The following is a 19,693-nucleotide window of genomic DNA, read 5'->3' on the forward strand; positions in this document are numbered from 1 at the left end:
ACTGAACCACTGCAGCATGGCTCACTTAGAATCACAGAATCACAGAGTTGGAAGGGTCCATAGAGACCATCTAGTCCAACCCCCTGCCCAGTGCAGGATCAGCCTAAAGCATCTCTGACAAATATTCATCCAGCCTCTTCTTGAAAACTGCCAGTGAAGGGGAGCTCACCACCTCCCTAGGCAGCTGATTCCACTTTTGAACTACTCTGACCGTGAAAAAGTTTTTCCTAATATCCAGCCGGTACCTTTGTGCATGTAATTTAAGCCCATTGCTTCGGGTCCTACCCTCTGCTGCCAACTGGAACAGCTCCCTGCCCTCCTCCAAATGACAGCCTTTCAAATACTTAAAGAGAGCAATCATGTCCCCCCTCAATCTCCTCTTCTCCAAACTAAACATTCCCAAGGCCCTCAGCCTTTCCTCGTAGGGCTCAGTCTCCAGACCCCTGATCATTCTCGTCGCTCTCCTCTGCACCCTCTCGATTTTGTCCACATCCTTTTTGAAGTGAGGCCTCCAGAACTGCACACAATACTCCAGGTGCGGCCTGACCAAGGCAGTATAGAGAGGGACTCTATGACCTCCGGCAATTTTGGTGCTATGGCCCCTTTGATACTTGGGAGGGGGAGTCCAGGCAACAGAGCCTATAGCAATCCATCACACCAGTGCTTTTGCACAAGCATCACAGGGAAAAGAGGGAGAAGTGGGAGGAGTGGGCAGTGACACCAGTGAGCAGCACAGGAAGAGGGTTGTGTGGATGCTGTTTATTTGATCAGCAGGGCCCAGGCTCACACGGCTTGCTGCCACACTGTGGCAGAGGCATCTTTTTGCATCCCCATCTGAAATCAGCCCAGGCCTATCGTTGGATAAGCCGATGGTAGCTGGGGCCCGGAGTGCCTTTTACCAGCACCAGCCGGTTAGCCAACTGCAGCAAACAGTGAGGAAAGTCAGGTCACTGCGGTACATACCCTGGTTATATCTAGATTAGATTACTGCCATGTGCTCTACATGGGGCTGTGCTTGAAAAGCATTTGGAAACTTCAGCTAGTACAGAATGCTGCAGCCAGTAGGTTGACTGGAATGGTTCACAGGGAGCATCTCTCTCCAGTCTTGGCTCATCTACACAGGCTCTCAATCTGTTTCCGGGCACAATTCAATGTGCTGGTGCTGACCTTCGATGCCCTGTAGGGTTTGCGACCAACATACCTGAAGGGCCTCCTATTCTCTTATGACTTGACTACTGAGGTCATCTTTGGAGGCCTTGCTTCAGGTGCCACATACTGAGCTCGTGGAAGTAGTGGGATTTGAACTAGCAGAGCACTGATTAGCAACCCAGCCACTTAAAATGGTATGTTTTAAAATTGTTGGCTGACTTGGTGGCTCTGTGAGGGCATCTTGATGATGGTGGTGGTGATGTTGATGTTGATGATGACGACCGTGATTCTAGCTCAAACAGCTAGTGGACTACAATAACATCATCATCATCATTATTACTATTATTATTATTATCATTATCATCATCATATCATCGTTGTCGTTGTTATCTTGGTGCTCAGGTTTCTGCTCAGATAACTCTTTTCTAGAGGACATTTGTGATTGTGAGGGCATTTTGAGAGCCAGGGAAGCCTCATGGCTCACATGCTGGACTTCCAGAAGTGCGAGCCATCTTTAAGTCCCTGCTCCGCCATAAAGCTCACTGCATGATCTTGGACCAGTCATATGCACATAACCTCTCTTTCAGCCAAACGTACCTCACCGGGATAAAACTGTACTTTGCCCTGAACTCCTTGGAGGGAGCAGAGATAAAAATTAGGTTGATTTTTAGTTTTAATTAAGAGTTTGCTGATGGATGACTGCTTGGTTTTGTTTTCAGTTGTGTTGATTCAAATCGTTCTTCCTGTGCAGCCAAGAAGTCTGTTAAAAATATGTTAGTTAAATAAATAGATGTGCCAAAATACTTGCGGTATTGTCCTTTGGTTACAAAATGCACGCTTTTTTCAGCCCCTTTCTGGGCTTTTGTGTGTGTGAATTTTGTTATGCTTATATTTCCTATTCCTGCTCAGATGCATTCTACATACCAGACAAGTGAACCATGTTCCTAGAGGCATCCTGTCATCTGTGCGTGGTTTACTCTCTTTAACAATCTGCTAGCAAAGAGGGTCTGCTTCTTTACAGAAACACTGCCGAAATGATTCATGCAATCACCCTGCAAAGGTTCTGTTGCACATTCCCACTTCCTGACATGCAGTAAACCTTTTCCTCAGCAGGATTTCTCTGGTCAAGAGGGCAGGTGTAGGTTGATCAAAAGCAATGAGGTACATCATTGAAACTGACAGGTTCCAGATGGGTCAGAGCCATGGTTACAGAAATAGACCAGAGAGAGCAGAAAAACTCCCTGGCTGGGCGAAACAAGATTTCTAGCAGCCCTAGGGCATTCTGAAATAGGATCGGAAGGCAAAAATGTACAAACCTCCTTTTGGATTTCTGTCCATCAGGCACCAGTTTCTCACACAATGTCCTGATGCTACGTCACACAATAGCAGATTGTTGTATGCTATCCACCCAGAGTGGCAGGGCTTCTGTCCTTGCCATGAGGAGTAATTCCTCTACCCAACTGAAGGGAGCTGCTTGGAGATGAGTGTGGCGGTGGTACCTGCAATAGCCATGGCACATGCAGCAGGGGTGCAGACCTGATAGAGAGCTGAGTTCTTCTGCATTATATTAAAAGGGTGCATACGTGTGAGCATAACCTGTGCTACACTAAAAAAAAAAATTAAATGTGGAATTGTGCATGGAAATGGGTCACAACTGGTAGGCAAGTGCCAATGGCAATTATCCCACCTTTTTTTATTTCCTAGCTCCAACATGTGCCCTTTACCCCAGCCACATTGGCAGCCTTCTGTCACCTGCCTCCTACCCTTCAATTCTACTCAGTCCATGCCTGTGGCCATAGTAGTAAGTTATCTTTGAAGCATGACAGTATCTTCTCTTAAAGCGAGACATGTTAGTTGCTAGGCATATAAATAGGTCTGAGATGAGAGTGAAGATTGGAGGAATTGATGCTACTGTCATAAAAGGCAGTAGTTTTCTTTCTTTCTTTCTTTCTTTCTTTCTTTCTTTCTTTCTTTCTTTCTTTCTTTCTTTCTTTCTTTCTTTCTTTCTTTCTTTCTTTCTTTCTTTCTTTCTTTGGAGCATCTGCATTTTCTTCTTCCTTGTACCTGCTGTGGACAGGAAAGGGGAGTAAAACAGGGTTCTGGTGACTGAACATTGAATTTCAACTGAAGAGGTATGGGAGGTGAGACAGGAAGCGGGAGGGGAGGGGTGAGCAAGTAACAGAGAGAGTCCTCTTCCTCCCACCTCTTCCTCCCAGTAAGCCTGCACAAGTTTGCTTGTGCAGCAACCAGTTTGTGGTAGCCATTTTGTTGTTGTGCCCAGTACACTGTGTCAGAATTCCATATGTGCCCACAGGCTCAAAAAGGTTAAGGACCCCTGATGTATATGTAGAATGTAGAATGTAGAAACATGATTTATACATTTCCAATTTTATGAGGATAATTTGGTGAGAAATCAACAGGAAACACAGTGGAGTAAAGAACCATGGCTTCTATTTCAATGGCAATGGTGGTTTCCAGGTTGAAACAGCACAGCTGAAAATATTGAAATTACATCCCTACCCCGCATGGAACCATTGTGCCCACATGGAGAAAGATTTTATCCTTTGTCTTGCAGGTTCCATGGGAGCCTTGGTTTATTTTGCTACAGCAGGCTAACGTGGCTACCCTCCTGGAATTCATGAAACTGATATTATGATTCGCCAGGAGTCTAATATCAGGGCTTGTCTGTTTTTCTTGCTGACCTATAAGGTCTTCCTTTTCTTTCTGTACTTCCAAATCATTTGTAGCACTTTCTGTTCCGTATTGTGTCTGACTTTTTTGTCAGAGAGGGAAAAGTCATGTATGGTGTCTTGCTGTGAAAAAGGAGACCAAACAGAACCTATTTTTGGCACGTTTCAACACTTGCTCTCTTGATACACTATTATTATTCTCTGGGACTGAAAGCTGTAGGAGCCAAGGGTCACAACTGGTGTCAACATTTGCCCTGCCAAAATAGTTATCTTTGCAGCTATAAAGCCAGGGAATGAATTGCTGAATGGCCCATTAGGGAGACATCAACTGTCTAGCAGTTTATACAATCTCGCAAAAATGTGTGAAGCTTGATGACACCGGACAGCCAAGAGGAAAGGGAATGCCTGTGGAGTTCCTCTCACCTGACAAAGTGGGACCTGCCAATCTCATCAAGTCAAACAAATCCCTAGTATTTTGTGTACTTAAACAACTAAAACTGGCCAAGGGATTTTTCATGAAAAGAATGGATCTAATTAGATGCAGAGGCAGCCCTGTGCTGCTGCAGAATTATGTATGGTGCCAGGGGACTCAAACCAGGGCTACTACTACCCCAGGCAGGGGGCAGGCAAACATTCCTAACTTTGTTTCTTTTTTGTATTTCTTTATATTTTTGTCAATTTTGTTGATTCTCCAGTGCTCTGTATTGGTTTCCTAGTTCGTCGTGCACTGCTTGCTCATGTTACACGGTTTTCATATGCAGTGTTTACATGTTGTTTCTGCAAATGATGCTTCATTCTGGTTTATTGATTTACAAATAAGGTAGAAAGATGTGTGCAGGGGGAAACTGCAGTGCAAGAAATGAAAGTGGAACAAGATTTTTTTTTAAAAAATCATGACTGAATTTCCACATTTGAGAAACAGAATCAAAATGGAGATTTTAAGTGCAACTGTGGTCAGTCATCTCAAGGAAGAGCTTCCAGTGTGTCTCCTGTTGTACTTTACTGCAGAGGGCTGGAGGGCAACACGGCAGCTATAAACTCAGTAGGGATCAGGTGACACACTGAACAAATATGGGCCCATCCAGTCCAATATAGCTGCTGACTTTGGCCTGAAGGCAGCGTTCCCTCAAAGGATCTCCAGAGAGCCAGCATTGTCTGTGGAGATACATTGCCTTGTGGTGATGCATTCCAAATCTCCATCCCTGCCTCTCCGTGTGTGGGAAACCACAAACCCAGATGAAAGACTGGCTTCTGGGGTCTATCTGCACCGATTTAGAAAAAAGAGACTCCACAAATGGCTGCAACTTTTCAGCCACATTTTCCAGGTTATGGGAAACCCAGAAAAGTGCAGCACAGACCTAGACTCAAGCTACATATAGTAATAGTAGTCTTACACAATTGAGTGTAAGACTAAAGCAATCTGGGTTCAAATGCCTACAGTCACAAAGCTCACTCTTTCTCAGCCTAAACTACACGGTGGACATGTTGACAGCTAGCATGATGTAGTAGTGGTGGAACCCAGGTTCAAATTCCTGTTCTGCCATGGAAACTTGAGGTGACCCGAGGCTAGTCTATCTCTCTCAGCCTAACACATTTCACAATGTTATTATGAGGATAAAATAGAGGAGGGGAGAACAGTGTTGTAAAGTTAATTTTGGTCCCCAATGGGGTAAAAAATGGGGTTTATATATTTAAACAAATAAAAAAGAAGAGCAAACCATCATAGGGTTGTCAGCCACCAGGGGAGCCTAGCAATCTCTCAGAATTACAATTGCTATCCTGTCCAGAGGACAGAGATCGGTTCCACTGGAGAAAATGGCTGCTTTGGAGGGTGGACTCTATGACATTATATCCCACTGGGGTCCTTCCCTTCCCCAAACCCTGCCCTCCCCAGGCTCTGCCCCCCCCAAATCTCTAGGAATTTTCCTGCTTGAAGTTAGCAACTCTAAGAACCACCTGTTACCCTAGGTCTTTGGAGGGATAAAAATGTGACAGATAAGCCCTTAAAGTCAGGCAACTGTTTTTAAATTTTGTTTTCTTAACATACTTTTTAGCATTTGCATGCACCTTTTTTGGTTATCATCTTTGAAGCAGCTTAGAGAAAGTTAATGATACCAAAATGTCAACTAAAACAACACAGAGCAGACAAAGAGAGAGAGGGAGGGAGAGATCTATAAACAGATGTATATATAGGCCTATAACTACTGCCATTCCAATGACGACAGTCAAGATAACAGGAACATTCTTTAAGAAATACAAACCATCTTTGTTTGGCTAGGAGTGAAGCTGACCGTTCTTGAGAGTGAGGTTACAATACCGCTGCGGAAAAGGTCCTTTTATAAATCTAAAATTAAGTGATCTAAGATGTTTTAAAGTATTTACATCTTCTAGACTTTCATTTCAGGATGCCTGAAAAGTCAGTTATTTTCAACACTGTAGGTGATACAACTTCCACAGTTGTTTTACCTCAGACAAGCTTCCAGTGTACAGCTATTTATTGTAACTGGACTCTTTAATTACTTGAGGGGCAGCAAGGAGCAAGGTGCTCATATTGAAAAGGCCTCTGCTATAAATAGACGGCAGTCTGAGAGGAACAGAGCGGGCTGGAACAGGTGAAAGAGACAGTCATTTGAAAGAATTGATTGATTTCTCTTACCTCATGTTTTTTTCTGAGGAGTTCAGAGTGACATAATCCTCCAGCATCTTATATATAAAAAGAGAGGGCATATTTGTAACAGGAGAAAATGGGGGAGGGATGTCAAACTCCAAATCACAAAAAAGAGGCAACAAGGAGTTGGAAAAAAATGATATTTATTATAATTGAAGCAGTCCTATGTCTTCTAGGCTTGAATCTTTTGAAGCCCAAAGGTACTCTTCTCCAGAAGAACTCAAAATATGGGGAAATAAGATGTAGCTCTACTTCCTACTTCTCTTTTATTGACCTCCTCTGAATATGGGCCACCGTAATACAGAGGTCAGCCTAGGATGGGGAGTCCCAGGTGCAAATCCCCAGTCAACTGTAAATTTCACTGGGTGACATTGAGCCAAGCACTCTGTCTCAGCATCGCCTACCTCACAGGGCTGTTGTTGTGGGGCTAATATGCAGAAGGAGACATTATGTATGCTCCCTGAGCTCTTTAGCAGAATGTGGAGATAACATAATAGAAAGTTAACAGAAAAAGTGCTTTAATACTTGCTATCAGAAATAGTAACTTGGGTCGCTTCAGTGAATCAATATTCACTTTTTTCACCACTTGTTTAACTCCTCTATTTTTGTACCAAGGCCTGTTGCCTTAGTGCCTGCCCAAAACCACATACACATGCACGCACACTATTACATATTGCTATTGGCTGCTCTCTACTTGCTGTATACTGTATTCATTTATTATGTAGTATCCTCTCCAGTGATTTAAAAGCCATTGTTCCTGTGCTTAATGATATAGTAGGAAAACATAATTGTTCTACAATGTTTTAAAAGCCAGTCAAAACGTACTTTAACGGCTCACTCTTGTGAAATAGCAATGTATATGCTTCAGGCAGAGTTAAAGTCAAGAACTACACGTTAAGTTTTCGTCCATGTTTGTTTTAAAAGCCCCCCCCCTTTCAAAATGCAGCTACAGGGCTGCTTTTTCAAGGCAGAAAACAGCAGGAGGAAGAGGGGGCTCTTTCTTTAACTCTTTTCTCCCATGCTCTTTTCCTGCTGAAAAAAGTCAATCCTAAGTTACTTGTGATGTCACTGAAGAAATTTTTCCCCTGCAAGGGTACAGGCAGCTTTTCTTTTTTCCAAGAGAAAATGGGAGGAATTAAGAGGACCAGAGCGTCCCCAGCATCCCTCAGTGACAGACTGATGTGACTTCCAGGTGCGTGAGAGTGACATCAGCACATTGTCAGCGATTTGATGACATCACTAGTGAGCTCCCAGTCACCCAGTAAGTCCCCCCAATCTCTGCAGGTTAACAGGGGGGTCTGGCAACCCTAAGTTAAAATGCCTGTTCCCCCATGCCATTCCCCTTTTTAAAAAAATTATGGTGGCCCTGATGAAGGGAGAAAGGTATAAATTATGTAAAGAAAAATAAAATCTCCAGCAACTGCTTTTGGAAAGCGGCAGGGGGAGTATTTAAAAATGATGATAAAAGAAAACGTGATGTATAGCTAGAAAATAAGTGTACATGCTGTAGCACAGGCATATGTGCTAGTGAATAAATGCATCCAACCAACCCCCCATCCAGAGATTTCGCTTTTAAAGATCCTTTGGAAGGAGCCACAGCCAAAACAAAGACAACTTGAACATCTCAGACTATAAAATGTTTGGGCATGCCCAAAAGACAAAATGAAGTCATTGATTTCCCAGGGACAGATAGCAGAAAATAGGGGACTTGTTTGGTAAACAGGGGCAGTTGGAGTGTAGGTATTACAGTTTATGCATGGCTCCGTCATCATGACCCCTCCTGTCCAGGCAGCTTATGGGGCCAGACCTTAGCTTCAGGAGTAGAAATGCCTCGGAGTAGAAATGCCTTAGAAAGCAGTCTAGGGATGATTGCTGTCCACCTGTCCAGCCCCACTACCCCCACCACCCTTATGCTTGCATTAATAGCAACCAGATAATCAGCTTTGAGGATTGTGAAACCAGATGCTCTCCCAAGAACCAGTTTACACACACACACCCCACCAATTTCCTCACTTTTTCTTAAGCAATCGTTTTGACAGAAGAGAGATTTTGGTTTATGTTTTTTTTGTAACCTAAACAGAAGTGGCATGCAATGATTTAAGGAACTTGAAAGCTTTAGCGACGCTCATCTTCTTTTACCCAAGGAAGTGGTCGTTTCATTCATCCTTTTGGGAGAATGTCTGTGTGAAGAGAGGCAACTAAGCTCCCGGAGAAGGCATGTAAATCTGCAGACCCTCGTGGAAAGCATAGACTGTATTTAGCATTTGTTCAGTTTGTGTGTGTGTGAGTTTATAAACACTTTTTTCTCCATCTCACTCTAGATATGCAAGTTCTGCTGTCGAGCGTCAAGGGGGCGCATCAATGAGGAAGGTAAATCCCAGCTCAATTGTTGTAGCGATCTAACAAAGGTCTTGTTCTGTCTTTTCTCATTTTCTTTTTTTTTATTTTTAAGAACAGTAATGGATATATCAGACGTATCAGTAGATTCTTTCTATGCAAGGGCTAAGGCCAGTTTTCCCGTTTATGCCAATGAACTGTACAAACTGTCTTGCTGGACTGGACCAAAGACCCACCGAGACAGGCACTATTTCCTGCAGTAGACATTTTGGAGAAACTCATAAACAGGATATGATGAGGAAGAAAGCCACTTTCCAGCATCTGGTAATCACAAGGCCGCAGAATATGGAAATTCCATTCAGCTCGTAGGACAAAAAGACATTATTAGACCACTTCATGAATTTGTATAATTCTTTTTAAAAGCCACCTAGTGGCCTTTTTGCACATTACAAAAGTCCAAGTGTCCTCCACGTGGACTCTCTATAGATGTTTTCTGCTGGGAACTTAATTATCAGCAGGGCTTTTTTTTCTGGAAAAAGAGGTGGTGGAACTCAGTGGGTTGCCCTTGGAGAAAATGGTCACATGGTTGGTGGCCCCGCCCCCTGATCTCCAGACTCGCTCCACGGCACAGAGGGCAATCTAAACTCCCCTCTGTCTGGAGATCAGGGGGCGGGGCCACCAGCCATGTGACCATTTTCAAGAGGTGCCGGAACTCAGTTCCACCACGTTCCAGCTGAAAAAAAGCCCTGATTATCAGGCACGTGCAGGCACAGTTGGGGTTGAAACCAAGGTGCACAAGGATAAAAGAACTTCAGCCTTCTCCCTCTCCCTGTGTTCTTTTCCCCAATTTGAAATGACCCAGGGGAAGCGTGTATTTTTCCACAGAGAAAACCTACATGTACTAATGGTGACACATTATATTTCACTAGTTTGGTATATAGTGACTCCTCGTGGCAGTTTCAGGTCCAGAAAGGGGCATGGGGGAAATGCCAAATGCTTTTCTCCAGTGCCATAGTCTCAGTTTGAATGGGGCCCATGCATACCTGGAAATTGAGTTTCTAGCAAAGAATTCCAGGTGCTCATCTAGCCCAAAGTCCTTGTGGCAACCATGTGTGACTTTGTAATGTGTGAACTGGCCCTGAGAGCTAAATTACAAATGATACTAGAAGATCCGTGACTAGATCTTTGCAACATTTTAAAAAAATCAAATGCCAGGTCTCGGTTTAGATTGGCACCACTGTATGTTTGTGGAGGGGTGTATGTGTCAGTCCTTCAATCATTGCATGTTTTGTTTGTCTAAATCCCCACATGCTGCAGTTAACCTTGTAAAGAAAAAAGACAGGCAAAGACTGTTGCCTGTTTTTTTCCCAGCCAGGGTTACAACAGCATAGTGGGTGGCTGGTTTCCATATGCAAAATCATGTGGTGATGGAAAAATTAGTCCAAATCAGGATTGTGTACAGCCATGTATTACCTTTACAAACCTCTGGGAAGATGTCTTGTTAGAGCCTAAGGAATCTTCACATTGGAGTGAAGTATGAGTTGTATCAAGAAACTTTTTTTTTGTCCTGAACTAACAATACGGTGAGGACAAATCATACACTACAAGAAAATTCCAAGTGTACTCATTCTGTAGAAGTTTTAAGTAGATCAAAGCTACCCCTATATGAATATGTGTCATAGTAACATCTACATAACTACATTTAAGTGATACAATCATTTTTTTAACATCTCTATAAAGTTCTAGCTGTATCAACCATTCTTCTCTTCCGCAGCTAATCACGCATGAAAGATTTTCATACGTACTCCAAAGCATTCCACAACTTCAAAATGTGTTAGAACTTTCTGAAGAATGTTGCATCAGCTATATTGGTCTTCCTGTCGAGATCACTTGTTGCTTTAGTTTAATTGCTTAGATCTTTCTTCACTTTCAATTTAATAGCATAGCACTCGGTTTTAATTTTATGAATAATTTCTCTCTATTCACATTCTCCACACAAGAAATAATTTCCCAGAATTCAGTCTAGAATTGCTTCCCAAATCCAGTTGCATTTAACCTTCTTTTGTGCGATTTGTGCTTCAGCAAAACACCACAGAAAAGAATCCTGATGCAACCATGCATCTCTCATTCCCTTTTTATGTCTGAGAAGAAGAGAAAGAAGTCAGTAAGTCGTCTTACAATACGTGCATAGTGCTGTGATGCATAGTGTCCGTGTGCATGCACCTGCCTACTTAAAGGCTGAACTTGGAGACCCTGAGAAAGAAATGGAACTCTGAAAGACAAGATATTGAGTAACTCTTACTACAAGATAGTAACAATATTCAGTTAGAGATAAGAAAAGAAATTTCCATGGGTCAGAGTCAGAAAATAGAGTCTGTCCCTGGCAGGGCTTTTTTTCTGGGAAAAGAGGTAGTGGAACTCAGTGGGTTGCCCTCGGAGAAAATGGTCACATGGCTGGTGGCCCCGCCCCCTGATCTCCAGACAGAGGGGAGTTGAGATTGCCCTCCGCGCCGCAAGCGGCACGGAGGGCAATCTAAACTCCTCTCTATCTGGAGATCAGGGGCGGGGCCACCAGCCATGTGACCATTTTCAGGAGGTTCCGGGACTCCGTTCCACCGCGTTCCCGCTGAAAAAAAAGCCCTGGTCCCTGGTAAACAGACCCAGTAATATCTGGAACCCAACCTGCTCAACTGATAGATCTGTGTCGATCTGTGCAGTATCTCCCTTATCGTGGATTCGCTTTCAAGAGGCTTTCCCCAGCGGTTTCCCTGGGTATAATTCAGCTCTTTACATATCTTCATGCATATGCTCTTGGAAGCAGTCAAAGCAGGCCACGCAGGTTTACAAGCTGAACGTTGCTGCTTGCCTGCCTGCTTAAAAATTTCAGCTTCCTTCAGGCTATTCTTCATGGAGTGAATACGTGATAATTAGCCAAACTGCCAAACACTCTGAACAGAAGGCAGAGCAGCCCCATTGCCATTCTAGCACATTACTTGAATTTTAAACTGTATTCTGAGTAACCGGGAGCAACATTTTGTAGCAAAGAGTGCAATTAGGTAGACATTCAAGGCTTGAAATGAGGCACAAACTTCTCATGCAGCTGCAGATCACATTCCTTTTTCTTAAGAACTGATTTATGGTGCTTCTGACAGGCGCTGAGTAATCTTTGACATCTGAAAGTATTAGTTGTCATTTATTTATGCAAATCCGTTCTGTCAACGGAGATAATGCTTTTTTAAAAGTTGTACTTTGGGTACTTTAGGAGCAATCCTTTTTGTCTACCTAAAAGTTAATAGTGGGTATCATCAACCAGGAAGATTATCAAAAAGCCAAAGGATGAGTCCAGAAATTGATCATACTCTTCCGTAAGATGATTCTAAGTTTGTCATGTGTAGCTTATTTCCAAGGTCAACAGCTAGTTTGTAATAAGAGCCAGATTTTGGTCTAAAAGGACCTTAGCAACATCCACTCACTCCAACGGGGAAGCTAAGAGACCATCTTTAACCCCTTCTTCCCCAGCCTCAATAGCAACAGAAGCTCAAGCAGAGTCCTGCTCATTATTATATCCCTCAGTGGCACATGTCTAGAGATGGGCACATTACATGACTGACAATGAAATCCGAAGCACAGTTACTCCAGTCTAAGCCCACTGATTTCAACGGGCTTAGACTGGAGTAACTCTGTTTAGGATTTCATTGTGAGTCTTCCAGAAAATGTTTTAAAACTGAAATGCTACTTGGATGGAAGGGGCTGTTTGCAGCAGAGTAAGGGCTAGGGGTTTTTTACTCTTTCTCACATACCACAGACAGTGAGAGCTGAACATACATCAGCCCCACTGTGAACAAATTCACAGATTTCCAAGGTTTTGTGTTCTTCTTGTTGTTTAAGTCAGGATATTGCCACGGATATTTTACTTATTTATTTTTAACATTAAAACATTTGTATGCTGCCTTTCAACTCAAATAGGGTCTCCAAGGTGGCAAACGTTAAAACATTACAAAACGAACAACATTTTAAACAATTTAAATTTAAAACAACATTAAAAACTGTATAAAAATAATTCAATAAAAACACAAACACAGACAAACACACAACATCAAGAACAGGAAGAAGGGCCAACAACAGTTATTGGGGGTATGCCCAACTAAAAAAGTCTTCACCTGCTGGTAGAAGGCTGCAATAAAAGGGGACAGGCAAATTTCCCTAGGGAGAGCATTCCAAAGTTTGGCTGCCACAACTGAGAAGGCCTTTTCTTACGTTGCTGCTTGTCTGACCTCATATGGTGGGACACCCAAAGCAGGGTGTCTGAAAATGACCAGAGTGAATGGGGGCTTTTTTCAGGGGGAATGCGGTGGAATGGAGTTACGGAACCTCTTGAAAATACTCGGCAATAGTGCTTGAAAATAATTTCAAGCACTATTGGTCTTCATGGGGCTGATCTTGAAGACTATCCAGAAGCTACATTTGGTACAGAAAGCTGCAGCCAGAATGCTGACTGGAGTGGATAGTAGGGACCGTACCGCTCCAGTTTTGTTCTATCTATACTGAATCCCAATTTGTTTCCAGGCCCAACAGCTTGGGGCCAGCATACCCTAAGTACTGCCTTCTGCCACCAGGGTTTTTTTTCTGGGAAAAGAGGTGGAGGAACTCTCAAGAGGGAAATGAGGGAGAAACACACAGGAAGGAAGACCTGCCTATCAAGCTAAATTGGGCTTAGATTGGGGTTTCCAGGGCAACAGCAGGAGTTCAGAAAGAGTTCAGACAATCCCTGCCTGAGTTACCATGGAAATTGATTGCAGGTTTGTCTGGCTTGACGAACAGCAATGAACAGCAACGAAGGAGGCTTGCAACAACCACCTGTTCGTTTAGAATGGGGCCTCATGAACAGCTTGTTCGCAAACAGCAGATTGGGCTGTTCGTGGGCTTTTTTAGTTCGTATTGCTGTTCGTGCCCATCTCTAGTTATAACAGCAGCTTTCTGACATAACACCTATAGAACTGCAAAAGACAGTGCTACTTGGAACAGAGTACATATTACGCTGATATCTGGCTGATACTTAGGTCTCCAGCGGAAACTTGTATCAGCTTAGCAAGGCCAGTTAATAATAACATGTGACCTTGGCTAATTATTGATTGTGTTTTGGATAATTCAAATAATAATATTTGATTTATATACCGCCCTTCAGGATGACTTAACACCCACTCAGAGCAGTTTACAAACTATGTTATCATTATCCCCACAACAACAAACACCCTGTGAGGTGGGTAGGGCTGAGAGAGCTCCTAGAAGCTGTGACTGATCCAAGGTCACCCAGCTGGCTTCAAGTGGAGGAGTGGGGAATCACACCAGGTTCTCCAGATTAGAGTCCTGCGCTCTTAACCACTGCACCAAACTGGCTCTTGATTAGATCCCCCCCTTCCAATAGTAGCGCTGCCATTTTGTTAGGATTAAGTTTCAGTTTATTAGTTTTCATCCTCTCCAAAACTGCCTCCTGGCACCTGTTCATAGTTTCACAGCCTCCCTGGGATCTCCTGGTAGTGGAAGATCTCCAGTTGACCTCTCCAAGTGAGCTTACATAGATGTTGAAAAGCATGGGGGACAAGATGGAATCTTGGGGCATCACATAGGCCAAATGTCGAGGGGCAAAGCAGCAGTCACCCACACCACATTCTGAAACCTACACTCATGGTTGGACTGGAACCACTGCAGAACAGTGCCTCCCAATCCCAATCCCAAAAGGTGGTTTAGAAGGTTCTTGGCTGCCACTGCCAAGAGGTCCAAGAGAATTAATAGGGTCACATTTCCCCAGTCTCCCAGCACATGTTACCCATCAGGGTGACCAAGACTATTTCAATCCCATAACCAGGCCTGAAACCAGATGGGAATGGATCCAAACAATCTGCTTCATTCAGGAATCCTTGGAGCTGGCCAGCCACCACCTGTTTGATCACCTTGTTCAAGAATGATACATTTGTGACTGGATGGTAGTTATTCAACTCTCTTGGGGATATATTGTCCCCCATTAAGGCAGCTTGAAGCTTGGTCCTACAGGATGAATGGGAAATTATCTTTTCTGAGTATCACGAATTCCTTCAGAGAGCTACAAATTTTAGAATTCCTTGGGCAGGGGGTATGATAATTGAACAGACCTGAAACTGGTTTGTAACATAGGTGTTACAAGCCTTAGCTGACTTGCCCCTAGATGACCATACTGAGCATAACAGACCACATGTGGTTACAGGTTTTTTAAAAATGTTGCATCTTTCACTGGAGCATATGGATATCTTCAAAATCATAGAACTTTTCCATGTAATCTGAAACTTCGCATACTCTTATGCTAAAGAACAGGGGGGGATTGGATTTTTATAGGTTTGGTTTTCACTTTACACTTTGCATGTTTATATTACCTATAGGAAAGTCAAAGAAAATTCCCCTGTGTTGCTAGTGTGTGTGTGCGTGTGCACACATGCCCAATGATAAAACACTGCAAAAAAGCAATCTTTTTCTTTGATGGGATGAAATGCATTGACTGTGTTGAGATTATTGTTATGCAGCATTTTAGAGATATAAGTATGTGCACCTACGTGTTGCAAACAATCATGATGAAATAATTTTATTTATTTATCTAAAACATTTCTGCACCCAAATACAGTCTTCAAGGTGACTGCATTTTGTTGCAGTCATGTGTACAGTTATAGCAAAATTGCTTTTTTGTTGTTGGGGGGGGGGTACATGCATTTAACAACAACAACAACTCTGCTTCTATTCCGCTCTTCTGGACAGATTAGTGCCCCACTCAGCGTGGTGAACAAAGTCAGTGTTATCACAATCTCCGCAATATAGCTGGGGAGCTGGGGCTGAGAGGAGTGGCTCACCCAAGGCCACCTACTGAGCTCATGGCAGTAGTGGGATTTGAATCAGCAGAGTGCTGATTTGTAGTCCAACCACTTAACCACCACGCTACAGCTGCACCAGTAATACTGAAAACTGTTGCCCTATCTCGTATATTGTCCTATTTGCATATGAGCATGGTCAAGAAGACCCCATTATTTTTCCTGTCCTTATAAACCTTTGTGATCTGCTTCTCTCCCTCCCCCTGTTAAATTTGCTAAACTGCTAGTGTCCCGTAACGTGCTGAAAAGGAGAAAGCCACCAAGCTATGAGTGGCAGGAAAGTTTTAAAAGTTGAAGGCAGGAATGTGCCATTTCTTGTCACCTGTGGAAATTCTAACTACATGTATCACATCAGTGGCTCCTGAATGGTTGGCTTTTACCCTGCAGCATAATGATGAATCCAAACATAGGCTGCCCACGTAGTTCTGTAGGTACGACAGAGAAGGGAGCACATGATGCCAAGCAGTTGGCCTATAAGCTATGTGGGAACCAAAAACCACATGCTCAACATCCGGCACAAAAGACACAGAAGTAGATGATATGCTACAGGCTGTGGTTTTGAAGAAGGCATCAACAAGCCCAAGCCTCAGACACTCTTCCTGTTTCCTATATTACTTTGAAGCTATGCATTCTGCATAATCATGGTTGGACTGGGGAGTTAAAATCGGCCGGGAGAAAGCCAAGCTGAGCAGCCCCTGCCAAGCTACAAGCCAGCCCTGCAGGGTTCTTTCAGCTCTGACCTAGCCAGCAGTGTCCTCAGCCCACCTGTGGCTGCCTCCTGTGCCACCACCAACTGACAGCAGCGCAGGAAGAGGCAACTGGTTGGTGGAAACTGATCCCGAAAGGTCTGAGCCATGTGGCCTCGTGGCCCTGTGATGAAGGCAAACCTGCTAAGGCTTGGCTCTGCTTCGGGCTGCTAGCAGCCCACCAGGAACCTTTTCTCTATGTATAGACTCATAGAACCATTGGGTTGGAAGGGATCTCTAGGCTCATCTAGTCCAACCCCCTGCAAAATGCAGGAAATTCACAACTACCCCCACCCCCTGCCCACCCACCCACCCACCCACCCACACACACACACACACACACACACACACACACACACAGAGTGACCCCTGCTCCATGCCCCCAAAATGTCTAGATTCCCTAGCCAAACTGGCCTGGGGAAAATTGCTACGTGACCCCAAGATAGTGATTGGCATTACCCTGGGCATGTAAGAAGGGCCATGAGAACTAAGCACTGGTGTAACCCTTCCTGTCCTCCCTCTCATGATCAGCCTAGGTTCTCAGAATCAGCATTACTGTCAGATGGCCATTTAGCTTCTGCTTAAAAACTTCCAAAGAAGGAGAGCCCACCCCCTCCCGAGGAAGCTTGTCTGCATAGTGTGAACGTATGAGGTCATCCTATATTAAGACAGACAATCAATCCTTCTAGTCCGGCAATGGCCGTCTACAGTCTTGAGTAGAGTTCTTTCTTTTTTAACTGGAGATGTTTATATTGAACCTGGGCCCTTATACATGCTGAACATGTGCTGTACAGTGAGCTATGGTTCCTTGCTTGCTCATACTGCACTGTGCAAAGTAAGGGTTTCAGCAATTTTTCTTGCATTTTCCTAACCTAGAGCTAAATGCCAAGGCAATCTCTCATTTCTGAATGAACTTGCTTAGGTTTTTTTTTAAAAGTCCTTCTGAATTATCTTCTTTCGAACAATGCAATCGCATGTGCTGTTCAGCGCACAAGGAGGAAAACAAGAATGAGGTTGATTAACTCCTATTTTTAGAAATGCTAATCCCTTCGGCTTTCTCTGATCTCTTTTGCCTGCCTGATCACCATCTTCAGAGCCTTTCACAATGAACCACAGAGGGTGCGTTTTGTGGGGGGGCGGGGGGGGGGAGATTTTTTTGAATGGGTAATCTGATGCGTGCATTTCCTCCAATTGGTTCCTATGGAGCTGTTCTCTCTGGTGTGTAATTACTTTCCAACACAAGGAAATGGTTTCAAGGATATTCCAAAAGTAACACTTGCTCTGGATTACACCATTCCAGTTTTGAGAGTTTGCAAGGTTGCAAAGGAGCAGCTGGCATGAGAACGTTGCCTTCCAGTGTCCCATTTAGTCCTTTGGAATGTGTAGTTTGGCTCTGGATAAATGTGGGGCTTTAAATCACACCTTCAGCTGTACACATTCAGATGTGCAGAACAGGACCTCCTCTCTTAGTTCTCAGCAGAGGAGAGCCTTTGAGTTCAGCAGTGAGAAACTTTCCTGAATATTAAACTGTTGTCCACTGAATTTGTTCTCCTGGCCCAGCACTGTCTAGTCCGACAGGCAGTGGCACTACAAACACCCTTGCAGCGGTCTTTTGTGGCCCTACTATCTGAGATCTTTTAACTGGGGAGATTTGTATTGAACCTGAGATTCCAGTAGACAACCCTCCCCCCCCCCAAAAAAATAAACTGCTCAACTACAGCAACAGATAGTATCCAGTAGTATAATCTACAGCAGTGTTTCCCGTCCTATGAGTGGGGACCCAAAAGTGGATTGTGAAGCCTCTGCCTTCGCACCCTTTTCTTTCTCTCCTTCCTTTTTAGCTTCTCACATTCTCGCCTTACCCTCCCCCTTTGCAACAATAATGGCAGGGGGAGCTCCGGCAACTAACTTTATGATAGTAGGTAGAAGAAGGGAGGGGAGGCTGGAGAATGACCAGGAACTGTTTAGCGCATGGAAGAGTGAGAGGAGAAGAAAAAGTGATGTGTGCAAGCTAGCAGTCCAACCTCTTGTCCAGCCCCCTGCAGTGCTTCATTGCCCTCCACCTAGTGTGGGAGATGAACTGTACTGAGCCACTTGCCACTCACCTCTTTGCCAACATCTGCCACCTTCCTGCATCTCTTCAATTTGGCACCCCCTCAGTCTCTTGGACCAGCCCTGGATGGTCACCATACAAAGTAGATTTGGACTTGAGGGTCACCATACCAAAAGGGTTGGGAACCAGTCTGCTGTACCTGCTCTTTTATCAAAGTATCCAGCGCTTTGGTGGGGGGGGAGAGGTGGTGGAACTCAGTGGCTTGCCCTCAGAGAAAATGGTCACATGGTTGGTGGCCCCGCCCCCTGATCTGCAGACAGAGGGGAATTTAGATTGCCCTCTGCGCCGGCACGTAGGGCAATCTAAACTCCCCTCTGTCTGGAGATCAGGGGGTGGGGCCACCAACCATGTGACCATTTTCAAGAGGTTATGGAATTCCATTCCACCACGTTCCAGCTGAAAAAAAGCCCTGAAAGTATCTGTCTGAATCATTTCCTTACAGCACAGCCCTATTGCCTGAGTAAAAAGCCCTCCTGAATAATTCAATTGTGCGTAGTTTGCAGAAGGCCAGGAGAGTGGGAGCTTTCCTGACCTCTTCAGGCAGGCCATTCCATAAGGTGGAGGCCACCCCAGATATTTACAGTTGTTACAAGTATCCCCTTGGAACAGTGCAGTCAAGCACACCATTCCTTAGTTGGTGGCAGTATATATATGCGCCCTGCTCATTTTATCTTTACAGCAACCCTGTGAAGTAGATATAGCTAAGAGAAAGGGTCTGGCCCAAGCTACCCCAGTGAGTTTCATGGCAGAGGGTGGATCGGAACTCGGCTTTCCCCAGTTCTGGGCCAACAGTCTCGCCACAGCACCACACAAGCCCTGTTCACAAGTTATAATGCATGGATATATATTATTTTTCTTCATATGTAGTTTGAGTAATTCTCACATTACATTTAACAAACGTACAGCTGAATGTGTGATTTAAAACCCCACATATCAAGGGTAAAATTTTCATTTGTAAAGTGAACGTGTGTTGGTTTTTTCTTACAGACAGAAAGATGTACATGCAAGATAGGTGTGTGCTCTCTGTCACTTGTGAACAGGTCACTGACTCTTTGGGGCTGCAGGCTGAGATTTATTGCTTCATCTTATTGATGGCA

At 44.0% G+C, this 19,693-nt stretch overlaps 1 protein-coding gene across 1 annotated transcript in view; it reads left to right on the forward strand.

The window, feature by feature from the left end:
• Positions 1-19,693, forward strand: part of LOC129341262 (connector enhancer of kinase suppressor of ras 2-like) — a 531,721-nt gene that overhangs the window by 444,791 nt on the left and 67,237 nt on the right. Inside the window, exon 15 of the mRNA XM_054996377.1 lies at positions 8,829-8,877. Within this exon, the coding sequence (XP_054852352.1) occupies positions 8,829-8,877 (49 nt within the window). The remainder of the gene's footprint in view (positions 1-8,828; positions 8,878-19,693) is intronic.

The sequence above is a fragment of the Eublepharis macularius genome, chromosome 13 (genome assembly GCF_028583425.1).
Source record: "Eublepharis macularius isolate TG4126 chromosome 13, MPM_Emac_v1.0, whole genome shotgun sequence".
NCBI classification, from domain to species: domain Eukaryota; kingdom Metazoa; phylum Chordata; class Lepidosauria; order Squamata; family Eublepharidae; genus Eublepharis; species Eublepharis macularius.